This window comes from Raphanus sativus, chromosome 9 (genome assembly GCF_000801105.2).
Source record: "Raphanus sativus cultivar WK10039 chromosome 9, ASM80110v3, whole genome shotgun sequence".
NCBI lineage: Eukaryota > Viridiplantae > Streptophyta > Magnoliopsida > Brassicales > Brassicaceae > Raphanus > Raphanus sativus.
In genome coordinates this window covers 6437740-6454390 of record NC_079519.1, presented here as the reverse complement: position 1 = coordinate 6454390, position 16651 = coordinate 6437740, and the positions used below count along the sequence as shown (strand labels likewise).

At 41.3% G+C, this 16651-nt stretch overlaps 5 protein-coding genes across 6 annotated transcripts; 3 read left to right on the top strand and 2 right to left on the bottom strand.

Annotated features, from left to right (window-relative positions):
- Positions 1-282: 282 nt before the first annotated feature.
- Positions 283-6370, top strand: LOC108827811 (formin-like protein 13). The gene is made up of 17 exons (XM_018601305.2): positions 283-531; positions 813-1513; positions 1662-1883; positions 1979-3663; positions 3758-3875; positions 3995-4066; positions 4157-4255; positions 4378-4419; positions 4512-4592; positions 4676-4726; positions 4815-4896; positions 4970-5064; positions 5144-5215; positions 5294-5410; positions 5532-5600; positions 5699-5765; positions 5854-6370. The coding sequence occupies exons 1-17, from the start codon at positions 459-461 to the stop codon at positions 6090-6092; spliced, it is 3885 nt and encodes a 1294-aa protein (XP_018456807.2). The 5' UTR covers positions 283-458; the 3' UTR covers positions 6093-6370.
- Positions 6371-7400: 1030 nt separating this feature from the next.
- On the top strand, positions 7401-9394 carry LOC108823742 (histone-binding protein MSI1). Its single transcript, XM_018597020.2, has 6 exons — positions 7401-7796; positions 7872-8198; positions 8285-8437; positions 8612-8736; positions 8840-8935; positions 9031-9394. Exons 1-6 carry the CDS (start codon positions 7452-7454, stop codon positions 9269-9271), a joined length of 1287 nt encoding a protein of 428 aa, XP_018452522.1. The 5' UTR covers positions 7401-7451; the 3' UTR covers positions 9272-9394.
- Positions 9395-9415: 21 nt separating this feature from the next.
- On the bottom strand, positions 9416-10513 carry LOC108823743 (bifunctional bis(5'-adenosyl)-triphosphatase/adenylylsulfatase FHIT). 2 transcript variants are annotated; one of them, XM_018597021.2, is made up of 5 exons: positions 10403-10513; positions 10214-10325; positions 9993-10141; positions 9797-9895; positions 9416-9711 (listed from the first exon to the last, which is right to left on the bottom strand). In XM_018597021.2, exons 1-5 carry the CDS (start codon positions 10463-10465, stop codon positions 9592-9594), a joined length of 543 nt encoding a protein of 180 aa, XP_018452523.1. In that variant the 5' UTR covers positions 10466-10513; the 3' UTR covers positions 9416-9591. The 2 variants fall into 2 exon arrangements, with proteins under 2 accessions (XP_018452523.1, XP_056850516.1); XM_056994536.1 differs by having other exon boundaries at positions 10414-10446.
- Positions 10514-10602: 89 nt separating this feature from the next.
- On the top strand, positions 10603-11649 carry LOC108823813 (uncharacterized). Its single transcript, XM_018597095.2, has 3 exons — positions 10603-10890; positions 10969-11204; positions 11305-11649. The coding sequence occupies exons 1-3, from the start codon at positions 10678-10680 to the stop codon at positions 11495-11497; spliced, it is 642 nt and encodes a 213-aa protein (XP_018452597.1). The 5' UTR covers positions 10603-10677; the 3' UTR covers positions 11498-11649.
- A 918-nt stretch (positions 11650-12567) lies between these two features.
- LOC108824611 (uncharacterized) lies at positions 12568-15776 on the bottom strand. Its single transcript, XM_056994360.1, has 2 exons — positions 14256-15776; positions 12568-13968 (listed from the first exon to the last, which is right to left on the bottom strand). Exons 1-2 carry the CDS (start codon positions 15366-15368, stop codon positions 13402-13404), a joined length of 1680 nt encoding a protein of 559 aa, XP_056850340.1. The 5' UTR covers positions 15369-15776; the 3' UTR covers positions 12568-13401.
- Positions 15777-16651: the final 875 nt, after the last annotated feature.

Below are 16651 nucleotides of genomic sequence, written 5' to 3'. Positions count from 1 at the left end.
CAAAAAATAATGCTAAAACATAACCAAACTCGCTAAGTTATGCTAAAAGACTAAAATAGAGCAAAACAAAACAGAGGAGTCTCCTGCTCTTTAGCATACGCGGGCTTTTACTCATGGGCCAAATTAAAAAGCCCATAAATATAAAACAAACGGACTGAGAGATTAATGCCGGTTCGTCCGTAGATGAGAAGACACGTGGCAAATCGGGGGAAAGAGATGGCGGCTGATAATGGGATCCACGTCGTCAATAAAACGCGCCAGAAGAAGCTGACCATCTCCTCTTCCTGGATATACAACACACCAACAAACACACCATTTTGTTACATCTTCTTCTTAACAGATTCAAAACAGAAAAAAAAACGGCAACTTTCGATTTCAATCTCTGGAAAAAAATCTAACACAAGCTCGTCGATTTTGTAAACGAGAAGAAGAAGAAAAGGGTTTAGGGTTTTAATTCAATGGCCTTGTTCCGCAAATTGTTCTACCGCAAGCCTCCAGATGGTTTGCTCGAGATTTGCGACCGAGTCTTCGGTCTGTCTCTCTCTCTCTCTCTCTCTCTGTTTCGCATCGTTGATTCTACTTCCCTGTCTTCTGATTTGAGTGTCTGAAAAAAAAATCGACGCTTTCTATGTTCATTGCTACTTTCTGTGATCTAGGTTTAATATTGATCCGTTATTCCGAGAAAGTTGATAGCTTTAGAGAAGATTGTACAATTGTTTGTTTGCGTGTCTGTAGGAATTTTTTTTTAAAAAATTTAATCTTTAAGATGATGTGGACACTGAAGAGAAAGATTCTATCTTTATTTTTTGCAGTGTTTGACTGCTGCTTCTCCTCTGATTCATGGGAAGAAGAGAACTACAAAGTCTACATGGCGGGAGTTGTGAACCAGCTACAGGAGCACTTCCCCGATGCATCCTCTCTCGTGTTCAATTTCCGTGAAGTGGGTACTCGGAGTGTGATGGCCGATGTCTTGTCGGAACACGGCTTGACCATAATGGATTATCCTCGCCACTACGAAGGCTGCTCGCTGTTGCCTGTGGAAGTCATGCACCATTTTCTCCGCTCGAGCGAGAGCTGGCTCTCCCTTGGCCCGAGTAACTTGCTGCTGATGCACTGCGAGCGAGGGGCTTGGCCTGTTTTGGCTTTCATGCTGGCGGCGCTCCTTATATACAGGAAGCAGTACAGTGGTGAGTTGAAGACTCTGGAGATGATCTACAAGCAGGCTCCGCGTGAGCTTCTGCAGTTGTTCTCGCCGTTGAACCCGATTCCTTCTCAGTGTCGGTATCTACAGTACGTGTCTAGAAGGAATCTGGTCTCTGAATGGCCTCCTCTGGATAGGGCTCTCACTATGGACTGTGTTATTTTGAGGTTTGTTCCTGATGTAAGTGGTCAAGGAGGCTGTCGCCCTATCTTCCGTGTATATGGTCAGGATCCGCTTTTTGTTGATGATAAAAAGCCCAAGCTTTTGTACTCGACTCCGAAGAAAGGGAAACACCTTAGGATCTATAAGCAGGTATTTTTTTCACGGCATGACCTCTTAAGATCTTAGCTAGAGAGATAATTTTTTTTTTGTGCTTTCTTTGTTCTTTCTTGCAACATGATTCATTGGATTTTTTTTTTTTTTTGGTTTGTTTTCTTGATTGACCCTTGTGTGTTTGCAGGCAGAATGTGAACTAGTAAAGATTGACATCAATTGTCATGTTCAAGGTGATATCGTGATTGAGTGCCTCAGTTTGAACGATGACCTGGTAAAGGAGGTCATGTTGTTTCGACTGGTTTTCAATACAGCTTTTATTAGATCAAACATCTTGATGCTTAACCGTGACGAAGTTGACACATTATGGCATTTTAAAGAACAATTCCCAAAGGGGTTCAGAGTCGAGGTATGTACTTCATGGGGCTCTTATTCTCTTTACATGCTATGCAGCTACTCCTTTTTAGCTTAGTACTCACAAAGAGTATTTTTTTCTGCGTGAAGCTTCTCTTCTCAGATATGGATGCTGCTTCGTCTGTTGACGTGATGGATTTTTCGTGCTTGGAGGAGAAAGATGGTCTTCCAATAGAAGTTTTTTCCAAAGTTCAGGAGCTCTTCAATCAAGTTGACTGGGCTGATCAGACGGATGCCACTCGCAATATGCTTCAGCATTTAGCTATTGCAAATGCTGTCCATGAAAGACCAGAAGGGTATTCAAGCCCAAGACCACAAGGGTTAAGTCCCAAAAGTATCCAAGAGATAGTGAAACAGGCAGCAATGGAAAATAATGCAAAGTTAAAATTGTCTTCAGTGTCCGAAGTTGAAACTGTGGACTCACCGGAAAAACAACCTACTGGGTCAGCCAAGAAGTTTATAGCAGAAAATACGCATGCTGTCCTTCAATTAAGTGGCCAAGCAAACACCACCAGCCAGGATGCAACAAAGTTGTCAGGTCAAGAGTCCCCTTCTCTCAAACTTGTGCATCATTCTGCAACAGTTAAACCTTCCGACTTTTCTGAAAATGCCTCCACACCGTCACCACCTCATTCTACAATAACATCGTTGGCTCCAGTAGCAGCACCTCCCCCTCCTCCTTCACCTCCTCCGATTCCAACAGTTGCTTCTCAACCGTCAGAAAAGTTGCAGCATTCTGTTGTCCAGCCGGCTGAAACACTTCCACATGGAAATTCATGGGTATCATTAGCTGGCTCTGCGTTTCATCAAACAACTCCAAACGAAAAACGTCCCATGACACCGCCACCAACATCTCTTCTCATTCCTCCTGCATCCGATGTTTCTCCTCAGGAGTCTTCTGAAATAACAAGTTCGTCGTCAGTTCTGCCATCTCCTAAATTGTCTGCTACACCTGCCAAACCTTCCCAAGCTGAGACATCAGGTTCTCTTTGTCCTGCGTCACTTCCAATAGGAGCTCCCAATGATGTGGCTTCACCTCTTCGACAACCGGCCAGACCACCTCTTCCAGTGACTAACTCAGACAAAATACATGGGTCCCCGCCTCCGCCTCCTCCTCCGCCTCCTCCTCCAATGCATCATTCAGATCAGAACACAGTCGCTGGAGTTTCCCCTCCTATACCGCCCCCAGCACCAGCTATCCCTGCCTCTCCAGTGTCTAACTCAGACAAAACACATGGGCTACTTCAACCGCCACCTCCTCCTCCACCTCCGATGATGCAGCAATCAGACCAAAATATAGTCCCTAGTGTTTCCTCTCCTATACCATCCCCAGCACCAGCTGTCGCTGCCTCTCCTCCTCCTCCCCCTCCCCCAATACCACAATCTCATGGAAACTCTGCCATTAAAAGCTCACCTCCTGCACCTCCACGGCCTCCTGCTCCTCCTGCCCCTCCAAACGCACCACCTCCACCACCAGGTCAGATGAAAGCACCGTCAGCACCACCTCCACCTCCTTTAGGCCAGATGAGGTCGCCATCAGCACCTCCCCCTCCTCCAAAATTAGGAACCAAGTCATCCACATCTTCTGGTACTAGTGTGCCTCCGACACCTGCTTTACCAGGTGGGTCTCTTTCATCAGGAAAAGGGCGAATGTTACGTGTAAATTCAAAGAGTAATGCAGCCAAAAAGTTGAAGCCATACCACTGGTTGAAGTTGACAAGAGCTGTAAATGGGAGCTTATGGGCGGAAACACAAATGTCTAGCGAAGCTTCTAAGTATGCATCGTTCATCTTGTTGTTACTTCTCTGTCTAATGCCTTCGGTTATTGTCTGATTTCTAAACATTAGTTCTTACGTGTTGTTGTTTAAGGGCTCCTGAGATTGACATGACAGAGCTTGAAAGTCTTTTCTCCGCATCTGCTCCAGATCAGGCAGGAACGTCAAGACTGAATACCTCTCGTGGACCTAAACCCGAGAAAGTCCAACTGGTAAATTGTGTATTTTAGAGTTAAAGATTTGTGTTCTTGTGTCGATTCTGATATGTTTCCCATAAAATGATTGTTTTGTCTATGGGATCAAACTAACTATTATGAGGTCTTTCTTGCAGATCGAACACAGGCGAGCATACAATTGTGAAATTATGCTTTCAAAAGTGAAAGTACCTCTGCAGGATTTGATGGTAATATAAAGTTCTGTAATGATGGCAGTTTAATCGGGTAAAATGTTAATGACAATTAAATGCTAAATTGATTCTGTAAATAATTGGCAGTACTCAGTGCTTAACCTGGAGGAATCGGCTCTTGATGTTGATCAGGTTGAGAATCTTATTAAGTTTTGTCCGACAAGAGAAGAAATGGAATTAATTAAGGTATAAGAAGTGCACTCTCGGCTAATTTTCTGCTGTTTTTGATTCCAAAAAAATTGGGTACACTGTGATCCACCCTTTTTAATGTTCCTCTGGTTTATCTTCATTTTATGCTTGGTTTGCAGGGTTACACTGGTGACGTGGAGAAGCTTGGAAAATGCGAGCTGGTACAAAACTTTGAAACAATTTTGTGGTTCTATTGGAGTAGCCATTAGAGTGATAACATCGTATATACTTTTCTTGATAATTATTCGGACAGTTCTTCTTAGAGATGATGAAAGTCCCACGAGTGGAAACAAAGCTCAGAGTATTTTCATTCAAAATTCAGTTCGGTTCTCAGGTTTGGAAACTGATTCCCTACTGATTACGATTATCCGGAGCTTTGATTTTAGTACTAATGGTCACAAGGAAACACTTTTTTAGATCTCTGAGCTCAAGAATAGTTTAAGTGTTGTGAACTCCGCAGCAGAACAGGCAAGTCAGATTCAACTTGTCGTATAAGTGGTCTCCCAACGTGATTAAACATATCTCACAAATGCTTTGTTCTTCCTCTTTTCATCAGATAAAGAACTCTGAGAAATTTAAAAGAATAATGCAGACAGTTTTGTCCCTTGGAAACGCCTTAAACCAGGGGACGGCTAGAGGTGGGTTTGAAAATTGAACGCAGAAACTATAGGTTCTATCTTTTATTCTTCGCTGAATGTACTTTCTGTCTAGGTGCTGCGGTGGGTTTTAAGCTTGACAGTCTACCAAAACTCAGTGAAACCCGGGCGCGTAATAACCGTATGACTCTGATGCATTATCTATGCAAGGTAAGCTCCTATAATGCTTATGTAGCTACGTGGATGCACTAGATAAAGAGAAACATATAGTCTAATAGATTCTCTGCAGATTCTTGCTGAGAAAATGCCAGAAGTTTTGGATTTCACAAAAGATTTATCCTCACTGGAGCCTTCAACAAAGGTACTTAGCTTTCACATTTCATGTTCTGTTTGCTAAGAAACTTGAAAACTGTGTTAAATTTCCTGAACTTTGGTACAGGTTCAACTGAAGTTTTTGGCGGAGGAGATGCAAGCTATAAACAAGGGACTGGAGAAAGTCGTACAAGAACTCTCCTTGTCCGAAAATGATGGCCCAATCTCACACACCTTTAACAAGGTATTTCTCTTGGTTATATCAACAGTGCAGCTGCGTGAACAGCTAGGTAGTTGATACTGATTCATTGCCTTATTGTTCGATCATATATATCATATCAAGGTCTTTTTGACTTGTTTAACAGATATTGAAGGAGTTCCTTCTTTATGCGGAAGCAGAAGTAAGGTCCTTGGCTTCACTCTATTCGGGAGTGGTATGTCACTAAATATCCAGTGCTCATTTGATATATAACCTGCTGCTCTATCGTTGGTTGAGAAATTGGCCAGGATAAATATTATTAATGTAACGCAGGGACGAAACGTGGATGGCTTAATTCTCTACTTCGGTGAAGACCCAGCTAAGTGCCCATTTGAACAAGGTATGCATATACAAAATGTATATATATAGGCATTATGTGAAACAAGGTTCTTCAGAGTTGTTTGAATCTAACAAAATGGTAATTGCAGTGGTGTCTACCCTTCTAAACTTTGTAAGACTCTTCAACCGTGCGCATGAAGAAAACGGAAAACAACTTGAGGCAGAAGCTAAGAAGAAAGCTGAAGAGCAGAAATCAAAAACAAGTGAAGTAGATAAAGAAAGCAGGAAGCCCTTGTCCTTGGAGGAACAAGTTAAGAAGGAGAAAACAAAAATAGGTGGATTTGATAAAGAAAAGAAGGAACCACTGGAGGAAGGAACCGCTGCTTGAAAAATTGCTTCTTATTTTTTAGATGGACAGGAATGGACCGGCGAAGGTGAAGAGGCTGTGCGACTCAATCCCGTGGTGTTTGCAGACAACATGAAAAGTGGGATATTAACGGCAGCATTGTCACCTAACAACAAAGCTAACTTGTAAAATAGGGAGGGGGTATAAAATAATGTAACTAGAAAGCAATAAACACAAATACATCATATACATTGTATGGTCAAAACTTTTCTTGTGGGTTTAGCTCGCTGCAATAAGCAATGTCATTTGATTTACCTCAACGTGTGTTCTCATTCCGTTCTTCAAAATTGTACGCGAGGCAAAGTGGCTACTTTTGCATATAATAAAAAACTTCCCTCTGTATTGAGTATTGATTGTCTTTTGGAGTAGCACTGTAGCAGACATTAGTGTAATTTTGAACCGCTCATCATCATGTAATTTGAAAAAATTACCAAGCAGAGAATCAGATTCAAAAAAGTAATACAAAATGTATAAAATATACTTGAACATCTTAGCTATTTTTAGAATTGATAATCAAAATGTATAAAATAATTTAAGAGTTGTCTAAAATATTTAAAAATATTTACAAACAGTTAAAAATAAATATAAAATAGTTAAACAATATTCAAAATACCAAATATATTTAAAATATTTATTGACTATTCATCTAAATATTTAAACAAACCATTTTTTGTTAAGTTTAGGTATTTTGTATACATTATTCAAATTTATATGTTATATATTATTTTTATTTATAGATTTTGCAAATTTAAATTGTATATGGATTTAAAAAAATTAAAAATAATTTAAACAGGCTATATGAACCTATATCAAACCCGCAAAGATCCGAACCAAACTCGAACTAAATTTTAAAATACCCGAGTGAAAATAAAATCTTTAATTCTAAAAATCTAAAATCCAAATAGACCAAATCAAACTCAAATGGATATCCAAACGATCATTTTAAACGTAACATTCAAATCAACAAAATTTATGATGTGGCGGAATTTTTTCTTTTCGAATATTAATTTCCAATAAAATGTATGCTATTCGGACTTTTCGAAAGTATAATATGGTTGATGTATAGATTGAAGATATTTGCCCATTTGATCTCTTTTTCTTTTATATTTTTTCTTTTATATTCCTTTGCGGTAGATGGAAGCCTGTTAGTTGACAAAAAAAATTGCGCCTGTCAAATGGGCCTTTAAATGGGCTTTTCCAAAATAGTCTGATTAGATTTCTTTCCTTGTACTTCATATTCTTTGCCACCAATATATGACAGAGAAGAGATCTCTCTTGTCTAGGGTTTTTTTTGTCTTCTTTCTACTTCGTGGCGGGAAAAACGAATTTCATAGCCGGGAAATGGCGAAAGACGACGTCGAGATGCGAGGGGAGGTGGAGGAGCGTATAATCAACGAAGGCTACAAGATCTGGAAGAAGAACACTCCTTTCCTATACGACCTCGTCATCACTCACGCTCTCGAGTGGCCTTCCCTCACCGTCGAATGGCTCCCCGTCCGCGACGAGCCCCCCGGTCAAAACTACTCCGTCCAGAAGATGATCCTCGGCACCCACACTTCCGATAACGAAGCCAATTACCTCATGATAGCCCAGGCCCAGCTTCCCCTCGACGACACCGAGAGCGAGGCGCGTCAATACGACGACGATCGCTCCGAGTTCGGTGGCTTTGGCTGCGCCTCCGGAAAGGTAAAACGATTTTTCTAGGGTTTTAATTAGTTGAATTTTTATTAAAGAAACTCGATTGATTTGTGTGTGTTTTAGGTGCAAGTTATCCAGCAGATAGTTCACGATGGTGAGGTGAATCGAGCTCGATACATGCCTCAGAACCCTTTCTTGATTGCCACCAAGACGGTTAGTGCGGAGGTGTATCTGTTCGATTACAGCAAGCACCCTTCTAAGCCAGCGCTTGATGGGGTTTGCAATCCTGATTTGAGGCTCAAGGGTCACAGCTCTGAAGGGTATGGCCTCTCTTGGAGTAAGTTCAAGGAAGGCCATTTGCTCAGCGGCGCTGATGACGCTCAGATCTGCTTGTGGGATGTTAGCGGTACTCCGAAAAGTGCGGTTCTTGATGCTCATCGGATCTTCAAGGTAATGCTTTGATTCATTGTCCTTCAAACAAAATGTTGTTTGTAGTTCATGTGTGTTTCCCTTGCTGATTTGTTGTTTGAGTTAAGGCTCATGAAGGCGTTGTGGAAGATGTTGCATGGCATATGCAACATGATCACCTGTTTGGATCCGTTGGTGATGATCATTACCTTCATATATGGGATCTTCGTTCTGCATCTACCAGTCAACCGGTGAAGTCTGTGGAAGCTCACTCCATGGAGGTGCGTTTGCAGTAAACTGACTTTTAAGACAAAACATTGATCCTAATGCTAGTATACTTGGTTCTCGTTAGTGACCTGGACTTTTGGCTTGTTTCCCTAAACATTAAAAAAAACATTGAATCATACTGCCTTCCTCGGTATTTTCTGATTGTTTTTTTCTTCTAAATGCCTCAGGTTAACTGCTTAGCCTTCAATCCATTGAATGAGTGGATCGTGGCAACAGGGTCAACTGATACGACTGTTAAATTATTCGATCTAAGGAAGCTAAACATCCCTCTTCACACATTTGATAGCCATAGGTGAGAGAGCATTTTACTTTGAGACATACTATATGTTACTAAGAAGTAATTTAGCTCGAGTAACACAGCATTGCTAACCGACATTATTTGCTTTGAATTCCAGGGAAGAGGTTTTCCAAGTTGGCTGGAACCCAAACAACGAGACCATCTTAGCCTCATGTTGCCTTGGTAGAAGGCTTTTGGTTTGGGACGTCAGCAGGTTGGAGCAGTTGACATTATTTGCTTGGCTATAGAATACTCTTTGTTTCCTCAAGAAGGAACAGTATTAATGTGTTTGAGGGTGTCTTATGACAGGATCAACGAGGAACAGACAGCAGAGGACGCAGAGGACGGCCCACCGGAGCTGCTGTTTATCCATGGTGGTCACACCAGCAAAGTTTCAGATTTCTCGTGGAACCCTTGTGACGATTGGGTTGTATCCAGTGTATCTGAAGACAACATACTCCAAATATGGCAAATGGCTGAGAACATTTATCATGACGAGGACCATCATGATGGTCCAGGTACAGGGGAAGAACCAACAATAGGTTCTTAGCTTATTGTTTGGTTCATATCTTATGTGACATTATTTTTTTTTATACATCTCTTCCCTTTATCTGTTCAAATATTTAATGTAAGTTGTGGACAACGAGATATGAGACGAGCTTACCTTCTTTTTTTTTTTTGCAACACACCAAACTATCTGTGTCATGTTGGTTCTTCAAATAAACACATAGATGATTCTAGTTGGGTGACATAAGAAAGAGATTACAAGTTGGAATTGAAGTCTGAAACATCAACCTCAACTTGAGAGATGCTTGTCACAATGGTCTTATTAAAAAGGCTTAGAAGCCAGTGGATATCTTTTGCTTAAAACTAGCAATCGAAAAGAGATCTGTACTGAGAAGCCTCGTTAGCCATCTCCTCAATGCTCCTATCAACACGGTCTTTGTCTAGATCAAGCTTCTGCTTCAGTTCCTTCTCCTTCTCATCAATCTACAACACGACAAGACTAGCATAAGACAAAGACTTTGCTAAACTCCAAGCTAAGCAATAATGATGGAAACACACAGCAACTTACTGCATCGTAAATCTCATCATTCTTCTCAAAGTCACCACCTTTACGAGGCAAGACGTGAATGTGCACATGTGGAACACTCTGACCCGCCTGAGGACCATCCTATACCATTATCAAGAAACCAGAGTTTACAGCAATCATTCCGATCCAGATCGTTTCAGAGTCACACACAATGAAGAATGAAGTGGAAAGTAGTTACTTGGATGGCTAATGTGAGAGAAGATGCATTATGGAAGGTCTCAATCCGAGAGCCAACCTTCTGAGCGGTAAGCCACAGATCACTGGTCTCATCAGCTGTGAGATCAGTAAAGCGCGGCACAAGGCGTCTTGGACAGACAAGAACATGACCTTGAAAAGAAGAACAATGTCAGAAGAAGAAATGGGGAGGATGAGTAACTGGAGAGGAAGAAGGAGACGTACCAGGAAGAAGAGGACGGAGATTAACCATGGCGTAAGAGAGAGGAGTTGCGTAGAACACTTCACGCGGATCGATCTTGTAAGGACCAAAGACAAAGGAAGAAGAAGTCGACATCTGCAATCCAATAAAAAAACACTGAATAATCAATCGTTCGAGCTTAGAGACAATGGCAAATCGTGTAATTAGCTTGCCTGTCTCTTACAACGAACACTCGACAAGATCGCCTTCCCGCTTACTTGTAGCTTCAGCATCATCTCAGCTCCGCCTCCATCCCCATTTGAGTCATGTTACACCTTTATTCATCATGGGCTTTACAGGCCCATATATCTTTACTTGGCCTGGCCCATTAAGTTTAATTAATCAAATAAAAAACTGTTGAGAAAGAGAGAGAGGATGACGAGAGATAAAAAGATAAGATTTTTCCAGATTCCTCTGCCTCGATCAAACACACTACTCAGTTCAGAAAATGTGGAGCGTCACCGGAGCATTTGGCGTGGTAGCGGTGCCAACCGCCGCCGCTTGCCGTACGAAACCGTTACTCGTCTCCTCTACTCTTCTTCCCAAGCAGACGAATAAGCTCCATCTCTCTCCGCAACAGCCTCTGTCTCTATCCTCACATTTCTCCTCCTCCTCTTTCATAACCGCTGCCACCTCCGTTGAACAACAGTCTGATAATAAGGTTTCTCTTCTCTCTTCTCTCTTTTCATTCTCGAGAGTCGAACAAAGCCGCTTACTTTAATCGATGATTGTTTGGTAGGGAGAGAGCAGCAGCAAGTATTACTTCCTGGTTGCGAACGCAAAGTTCATGCTTGACGAAGAGGAACACTTTCAGGAGCAATTGTTCGAGCGTCTTCGTTACTACGGAGAGAATGAAAAGGAGCTAGACTTCTGGCTCGTCATCGAGCCTAAGTTCCTCGACAAGTTCCCCAACATCACTCAAAGGCTCCGTCGCCCTGCCGTCGCTCTTGTCTCCACCAATGGTCCCTGGATCACGTTAGTGAGACTAGACCCCCTTTTGATCCTCATCTTTACAAAGTTACATCCTTTTGTTTGTTCCTCACATGTTTTGTTTTTGTGTTATGTTATGACGCAGGTTCATGAAGTTAAGGTTGGATCGAGTTCTAGCTGATTCCTTTGAAGCTACCTCTCTTGATGAAGCCTTGGCCTTCACTCCTACTTCTTTAGAGTTCGACAAGCCTAAAAATTGGGTGGCGCCGTACCCCAAGTATGAACCGGGATGGTGGGAAACCTTCTTGCCCAAAGCAAAACAAGAATCTCTAGCATAGTAGTACTCTTTTTTTTTGTCATTGTTGTCCGAATCCAACAGCCTTTGTCTTAGAGTGCTTTTCTTGTTTTGTATTACTGAGCTTCTTGTATTTCCTGTGTACTTGCAACTCAGTTGAGTCTAGTGACCAGAATCGATCAAAATCTGTTTCTACTTGGCAAAGTGCACATGTTTTTGATCAATCAAGAGTTCTGATTTCTTCCTCTTGATCAGAGTTTTTGTATCAGTGCTGTGTGTGTCCCATCAATTTTAATCATTTATTTGTGGGTGGAAATTATACTTTAGCTACTCCATTGGGATACAAGGGTATATATATATATCACAAAGTTCAAATTTTACTTGGGAGATGTATTGATAAAAACTATACATGGCAAGTTCCATTAGTGCCTCAGTTCATTAAGCTACTCTTGTGCAGCTAGTTCTGCTAGGGGCTTGCTTCCACATGAACTTTCGGAATGGGTTGGTGGTTATGCAAAGTACAAACATAGATGATTAAGTATATAATGCTTACCATTCAGCAATAACCCTGACATTACGACGGAGAGAGGGAGGTGAAGCGAGAAATTGAAGTTCAGATTGATAAGATATATAACATGTGTAAGATGAGATGTAGCAAGCATGCATGTAGGAGACAGATTAAATCAAAATGAGAAAGAAACACAAACATTTGATTTTATGATCCAAACAACAAGTCCCATTGGAATTGGGGGAAGAGCAGAAAGCCTGTAATCAACTTCTGGTGGATAATACCACCTTGCTACAGGTTGTTTCACAAGGTAGAGCCTAGAAGAAGCCAAAGACAACACGGTCCACCTTGTCACGTATTTGCTTGTGTAGGTGTTCTCACATTTACATGATCTTGACCAACGTTACCACCTGAGGTTCCTCTCCTACTCTTTTGCATAGTTTCGCTCATTCCATTTTATCTCATCATCATCATAACTGTCTTTACTCATGTCTAGTCGAGAAACAGGTGGTTTGAACAGAATTATTGATCAATTTTATACTCTCAGCTATGGTTTTAATGTTCTTCCTACCATTCTCGAGGTAAAAGCTTGCTTTTCTGACGGATTACTTTTTTTTTTTTGTTGTTTTCTCTGAATTTGAAAAATATGAAAGCTGAAAGCAAGAGAAAAGAGGAAAACACAGACACACAAAAACCAACAAAAAGGAGAAATGATAAGCGGCTTCTTCTTGCCCTTTTTAAAAACAGAGCACACAGTTTGATGAAACACACACAAAACCCAGAAGTGCCAATCATTACCGCGTAACAAACATATGTTTTACTTGAGTTGAGATGTATACCCTTCCATTTCTCAATCTGAGTCACTCGAACTAGAGCTTGAGCTTGAAGATTTGGAACTCTTCTCCTTCTTCTCCTCCTTCTCTGTTTTTCTTTCTGGTTCTGAAGTTTCAGGAGTCTCTTTAGACTCATGACTCGTTACAATCACATCAGAGTTGCTTGAGGTCTCAGCTTTTGGTTCCTCAGTGACAACTTCATCCCCTTAGTGTTACATTACTAGACTCAATCCCTTCAGCGGCAATCTGTACTCTTTCAGCGATTACTTCCGTTGCCATCCCCTCTTTTGGTTCAGAAGGTTTTGGGATTTCCTCCAGTGATCGAGTTTCAATAGACCATACATCGGATGTGGTTGCATCTTCCTCTTCCTTTTCTTCTTTCTCAGGTGTGTTGTTCAGATGATCATTTGTGCCTCATCAAGAGACCTTTCTTCAACTAAAGACCCTGATGATTCGGTTTCAACTGCACTCTTGGTTTCTCCAGACCCACCTTCCGACTCTGGCGACTTTGGCTGCCTCCCCATGCTCTCTTCAACAGCCTGGTTCATAGCAGTATCTAGATCATCCTTCGATGTAGCTTCCACAACTGTCAAGTCTGACTCGGTTCTATAATTCCCTTAGAGCCAACTGGTCTTGAACGGTACTAGGAAGAATAACATCATCAACCTCAGATCCTTCATGGATCTGCTGGAAGGCAGATTCTATGTCTTCAACCGATCTTGCTTCCAGAACAGGTAGAGCTTCCGTCAGTTCGTTGGCAGTGTCTGATCCTATCGAAGATGGCCCAGGTTCAGAATCTGTCACAACTTCCTTAACACTAAAGTCCCCAATCGTGTCGAGTTCAGACAACAATCCTTCGTCAATCTCTTTGATCTCGTCTGCCTCTTCAGTGATTACTTCAGGAGGAGTTTGAGGTATTGCATGTAAATCCGTAAGCTGATCTAATCGCTCGACCACATGGTCAAGCTCGTCGTAAACAGTCTCTTGGAAGAACTCCGCCCTTGAGCCTTCACCAACCATAGGTGTTGTGTACTCGGGAGACTCTGCTGGAGATGAGGATGTGTCGGATGTCAAACAAGATAAATCGGCTGTATCCTTAGGAGCATCATGATACTCGTGGAAAGTGATGTTCCAGGAAAAGACCACACTAACAGGAGCTGCACGAGCTGGTGCCTGCAATAAAGCATCACAGCGGTTAGACACAGATCTATTGTTTAACAAAGAAAGAAGTCCCAAAATTTTGGAGGTCTTAGCCTGCTGTTATATCCAATTCCAGCTAAGAAACCACAAATCTAGATGAATACCATTGTCAAATATGACATGAGGATTACAAAACAAGTTGAGTATCATCAAGTAATTGGTCTCTTATATTCCCTCTATTATTTTGTAGGTTATGATGTTAAGTATACCACATAGACAATGATGTGCATCTATGAGAGAAGATAAGTTTCATGACTTACTTGATCTTCACCATGTTCAGGTGATGATGATTTTTCTACCACAGATTTATCAGACCAGGTCAGTTCTCTATCTGATTCATAAGGAGTCGTTTCTCCGGATCCCACATTTTGGATACTAGCATTCACAGAGTCTACTTCAATATCCATAGTTTGATTGGAAACTGATGACTGAACTGCATCTTGTTCCGACTGCGAAACATCTTCATCATTAAATGAATGCGTCTCAGCGTACTCAACTGCTCCAGAAGATAGAGTGGAGTAACTGTCTATTGGGATGTCTGCATTGAATGTTTGAGGATTTGTTTTGTCCTTTTGTTTATCCTCTTCCTCGTGCATTATCCCTTCAGCTACTGATCTGTTAACTGAAGTTTCAGCTATGTCATGTACCACATCAGGTGATTCTTCCAGTGTTGTCACATGCTCCCTCGTGTCGCCATATCCCAAAGGTGAATTTGTAGGCGCAACTGGGAGATGTTGTTCAAGCATCCCTGTAGATACTACTTCCTCAGATTCAGACCCGGAAACAGTTGAATTCTTTTGACCATCAATTCCAACCTCTCCTTCAACAAGTGAGCTACTCTCTCCTACTTCCCTTGTACTTCTCTCAATCTCATCAGAAGTGGAATGAATTTCCGCAGGACCTATGCTCTCAGAATAAGTTTCACCTCCATTGTCTGCATTTTCATGTACTTCTTCCGCACTCTTTCCAGGTAGGTCTGGTTTGTAATCAGACGACACGGAAGAAAAGGATGGGAACCTACTGCCAGAACGAGGACTCATATCGTAAACAAGTTCTACGTGGTGGTCCTCCACCAAACCAGAAAGATCATGACTTGCTAAGTCCTCCAGCGAGGCGCGTGCAGTAATGAAAGCAGGCGCTACATCGTTGTTATAATCCTCATCCACCCCTCTTGGAACATGGATTTCTAATCCTCCAAAAGAAGGCTGGGAAGAAGTACCTACTTCTTCATCATGAAGATCACCTTTCACCATCATTGTTTCTGTAACGCCCCGACCGCCCACGGCTAATGGGCCACCCACGCCCGCTCTCTCGGCCCGTGGGCCCCATCCCATCTGACGGTCGGTCGTTAATTTTCCAAGGCTCGAAATCATTATTTACTAACCCTGCAATCACCACCCGACCTTTCCCCGTGCTTTGGCCTCACTCGCACGCTATCGCAAATCACTTCCCGATAGGTCACCCATCCTTCCACTACTCCAGCTCAAGCACGCTTAACTCTGGAGTTCTTTCAGGATGTGTTCCGGAAAAGGTAAGTCAACTTTGGTGACATAGGTAGCCAAATCAATTCTCTTAAGCCTTTTCACATATCACAACTCGGGATGTTACAGTTTCATTCTCACTAATATCCCCTATCTCTTCTTCTGTCTCTGATAAGGATGAATCACCACTATCACTCTTCATCATGTTTTGACTTATCAGAAGTTTCTCCGTCCGTCATGTTTGATTCCTCATGGTTTGCTTCTGGACTTCCGAGTATTATCTCAGCCACATCATGATGAATATTTCTGCTATCATCGCCTTGTTCATCGAAATCGGAATCTTCTTCTGACGAATGGCTTTTCTCTTCCTCATGGTCAGAAGCTGAATGAGTTTTCTCTTCATCACGGTCAGAACCTCAACATCCTGTTCGTCCACTTTCTTAAACTTGAACCAAACCGGTAAAAACATGCAAAATGATATATAAACCATCATATTTCTCGCCTTGCTGATCCTCACGATATTTTTTGACTATCACTTCTACTTTTCTTCTCTCCTACACCTTTACCCACGCTCTATTTTCATCTTTCCACTATCTAAACCACCATATTTCTCACTTTGTTCCATGTCTCCACTTTCAGAGGTCGGATGATTTCATTTTCGTTCTTTTGAAAGCAACACTTCGTTGAAAAACGTAACTACCAAATTAAGTCATCACTATAAAGTTTACAAAGTATTACTAAATCTAAACTAGTTAAACTTTTACTAAGTTGTACAAAATTTTATAGTTATATCAAATTTTGCTAAGTTATACCATTATGGGTTCGTTTTTTCTTCTCTTTAAATGGATAATTCATGATTTGTTATTTCATTATTTTTTCTGGAGAAAATTTTAATTCGTCTTTTATTTGAAGATTATTCTTTCTTATGTGATAAAAAGATGAAAGAAAATAAAATTGATTTGTTTGAGTGAAGAAATATAAAGAATGAGTAAAACTTAAAAAATATTTGGTTATGTCTAGATTATTATGTCTGGATCCAAGTTTAACAGGTGGGTATGATTTAGGTTTGGATAAAATAAGATAATGATTCTAGGGAGATCTTCTAAACCATAATTTACTCTTCACCGGAAAGACTTTCCCAGATATCTTATAGTGCATAATTATATTTTATAGTG

Bases quoted from the DNA above. Each gene is read 5' to 3' on its own strand.
- LOC108823742 (XM_018597020.2), top strand. From the start codon at position 7,452: ATGGCGAAAGACGACGTCGAGATGCGAGGGGAGGTGGAGGAGCGTATA. The intron at 7,797-7,871 runs GTAAAACGATTT...TGTGTGTTTTAG, and splicing joins TTGGCTGCGCCTCCGGAAAG to GTGCAAGTTATCCAGCAGAT. The intron at 8,438-8,611 runs GTGCGTTTGCAG...TAAATGCCTCAG, and splicing joins TGGAAGCTCACTCCATGGAG to GTTAACTGCTTAGCCTTCAA.
- LOC108827811 (XM_018601305.2), top strand. From the start codon at position 459: ATGGCCTTGTTCCGCAAATTGTTCTACCGCAAGCCTCCAGATGGTTTG. The intron at 1,514-1,661 runs GTATTTTTTTCA...GTGTGTTTGCAG, and splicing joins ACCTTAGGATCTATAAGCAG to GCAGAATGTGAACTAGTAAA. The intron at 1,884-1,978 runs GTATGTACTTCA...TTCTGCGTGAAG, and splicing joins CAAAGGGGTTCAGAGTCGAG to CTTCTCTTCTCAGATATGGA.
- LOC108823743 (XM_018597021.2), bottom strand. From the start codon at position 10,465: ATGATGCTGAAGCTACAAGTAAGCGGGAAGGCGATCTTGTCGAGTGTT. The intron at 10,142-10,213 runs GTACGTCTCCTT...CTTCTTTTCAAG, and splicing joins TCTCCGTCCTCTTCTTCCTG to GTCATGTTCTTGTCTGTCCA. The intron at 9,896-9,992 runs GTAACTACTTTC...ATAATGGTATAG, and splicing joins CTCTCACATTAGCCATCCAA to GATGGTCCTCAGGCGGGTCA.
- LOC108823813 (XM_018597095.2), top strand. From the start codon at position 10,678: ATGTGGAGCGTCACCGGAGCATTTGGCGTGGTAGCGGTGCCAACCGCC. The intron at 10,891-10,968 runs GTTTCTCTTCTC...ATTGTTTGGTAG, and splicing joins AACAACAGTCTGATAATAAG to GGAGAGAGCAGCAGCAAGTA. The intron at 11,205-11,304 runs GTTAGTGAGACT...GTTATGACGCAG, and splicing joins ACCAATGGTCCCTGGATCAC to GTTCATGAAGTTAAGGTTGG.
- LOC108824611 (XM_056994360.1), bottom strand. From the start codon at position 15,368: ATGATTTCGAGCCTTGGAAAATTAACGACCGACCGTCAGATGGGATGG. The intron at 13,969-14,255 runs GTAAGTCATGAA...GCTTTATTGCAG, and splicing joins CTGAACATGGTGAAGATCAA to GCACCAGCTCGTGCAGCTCC.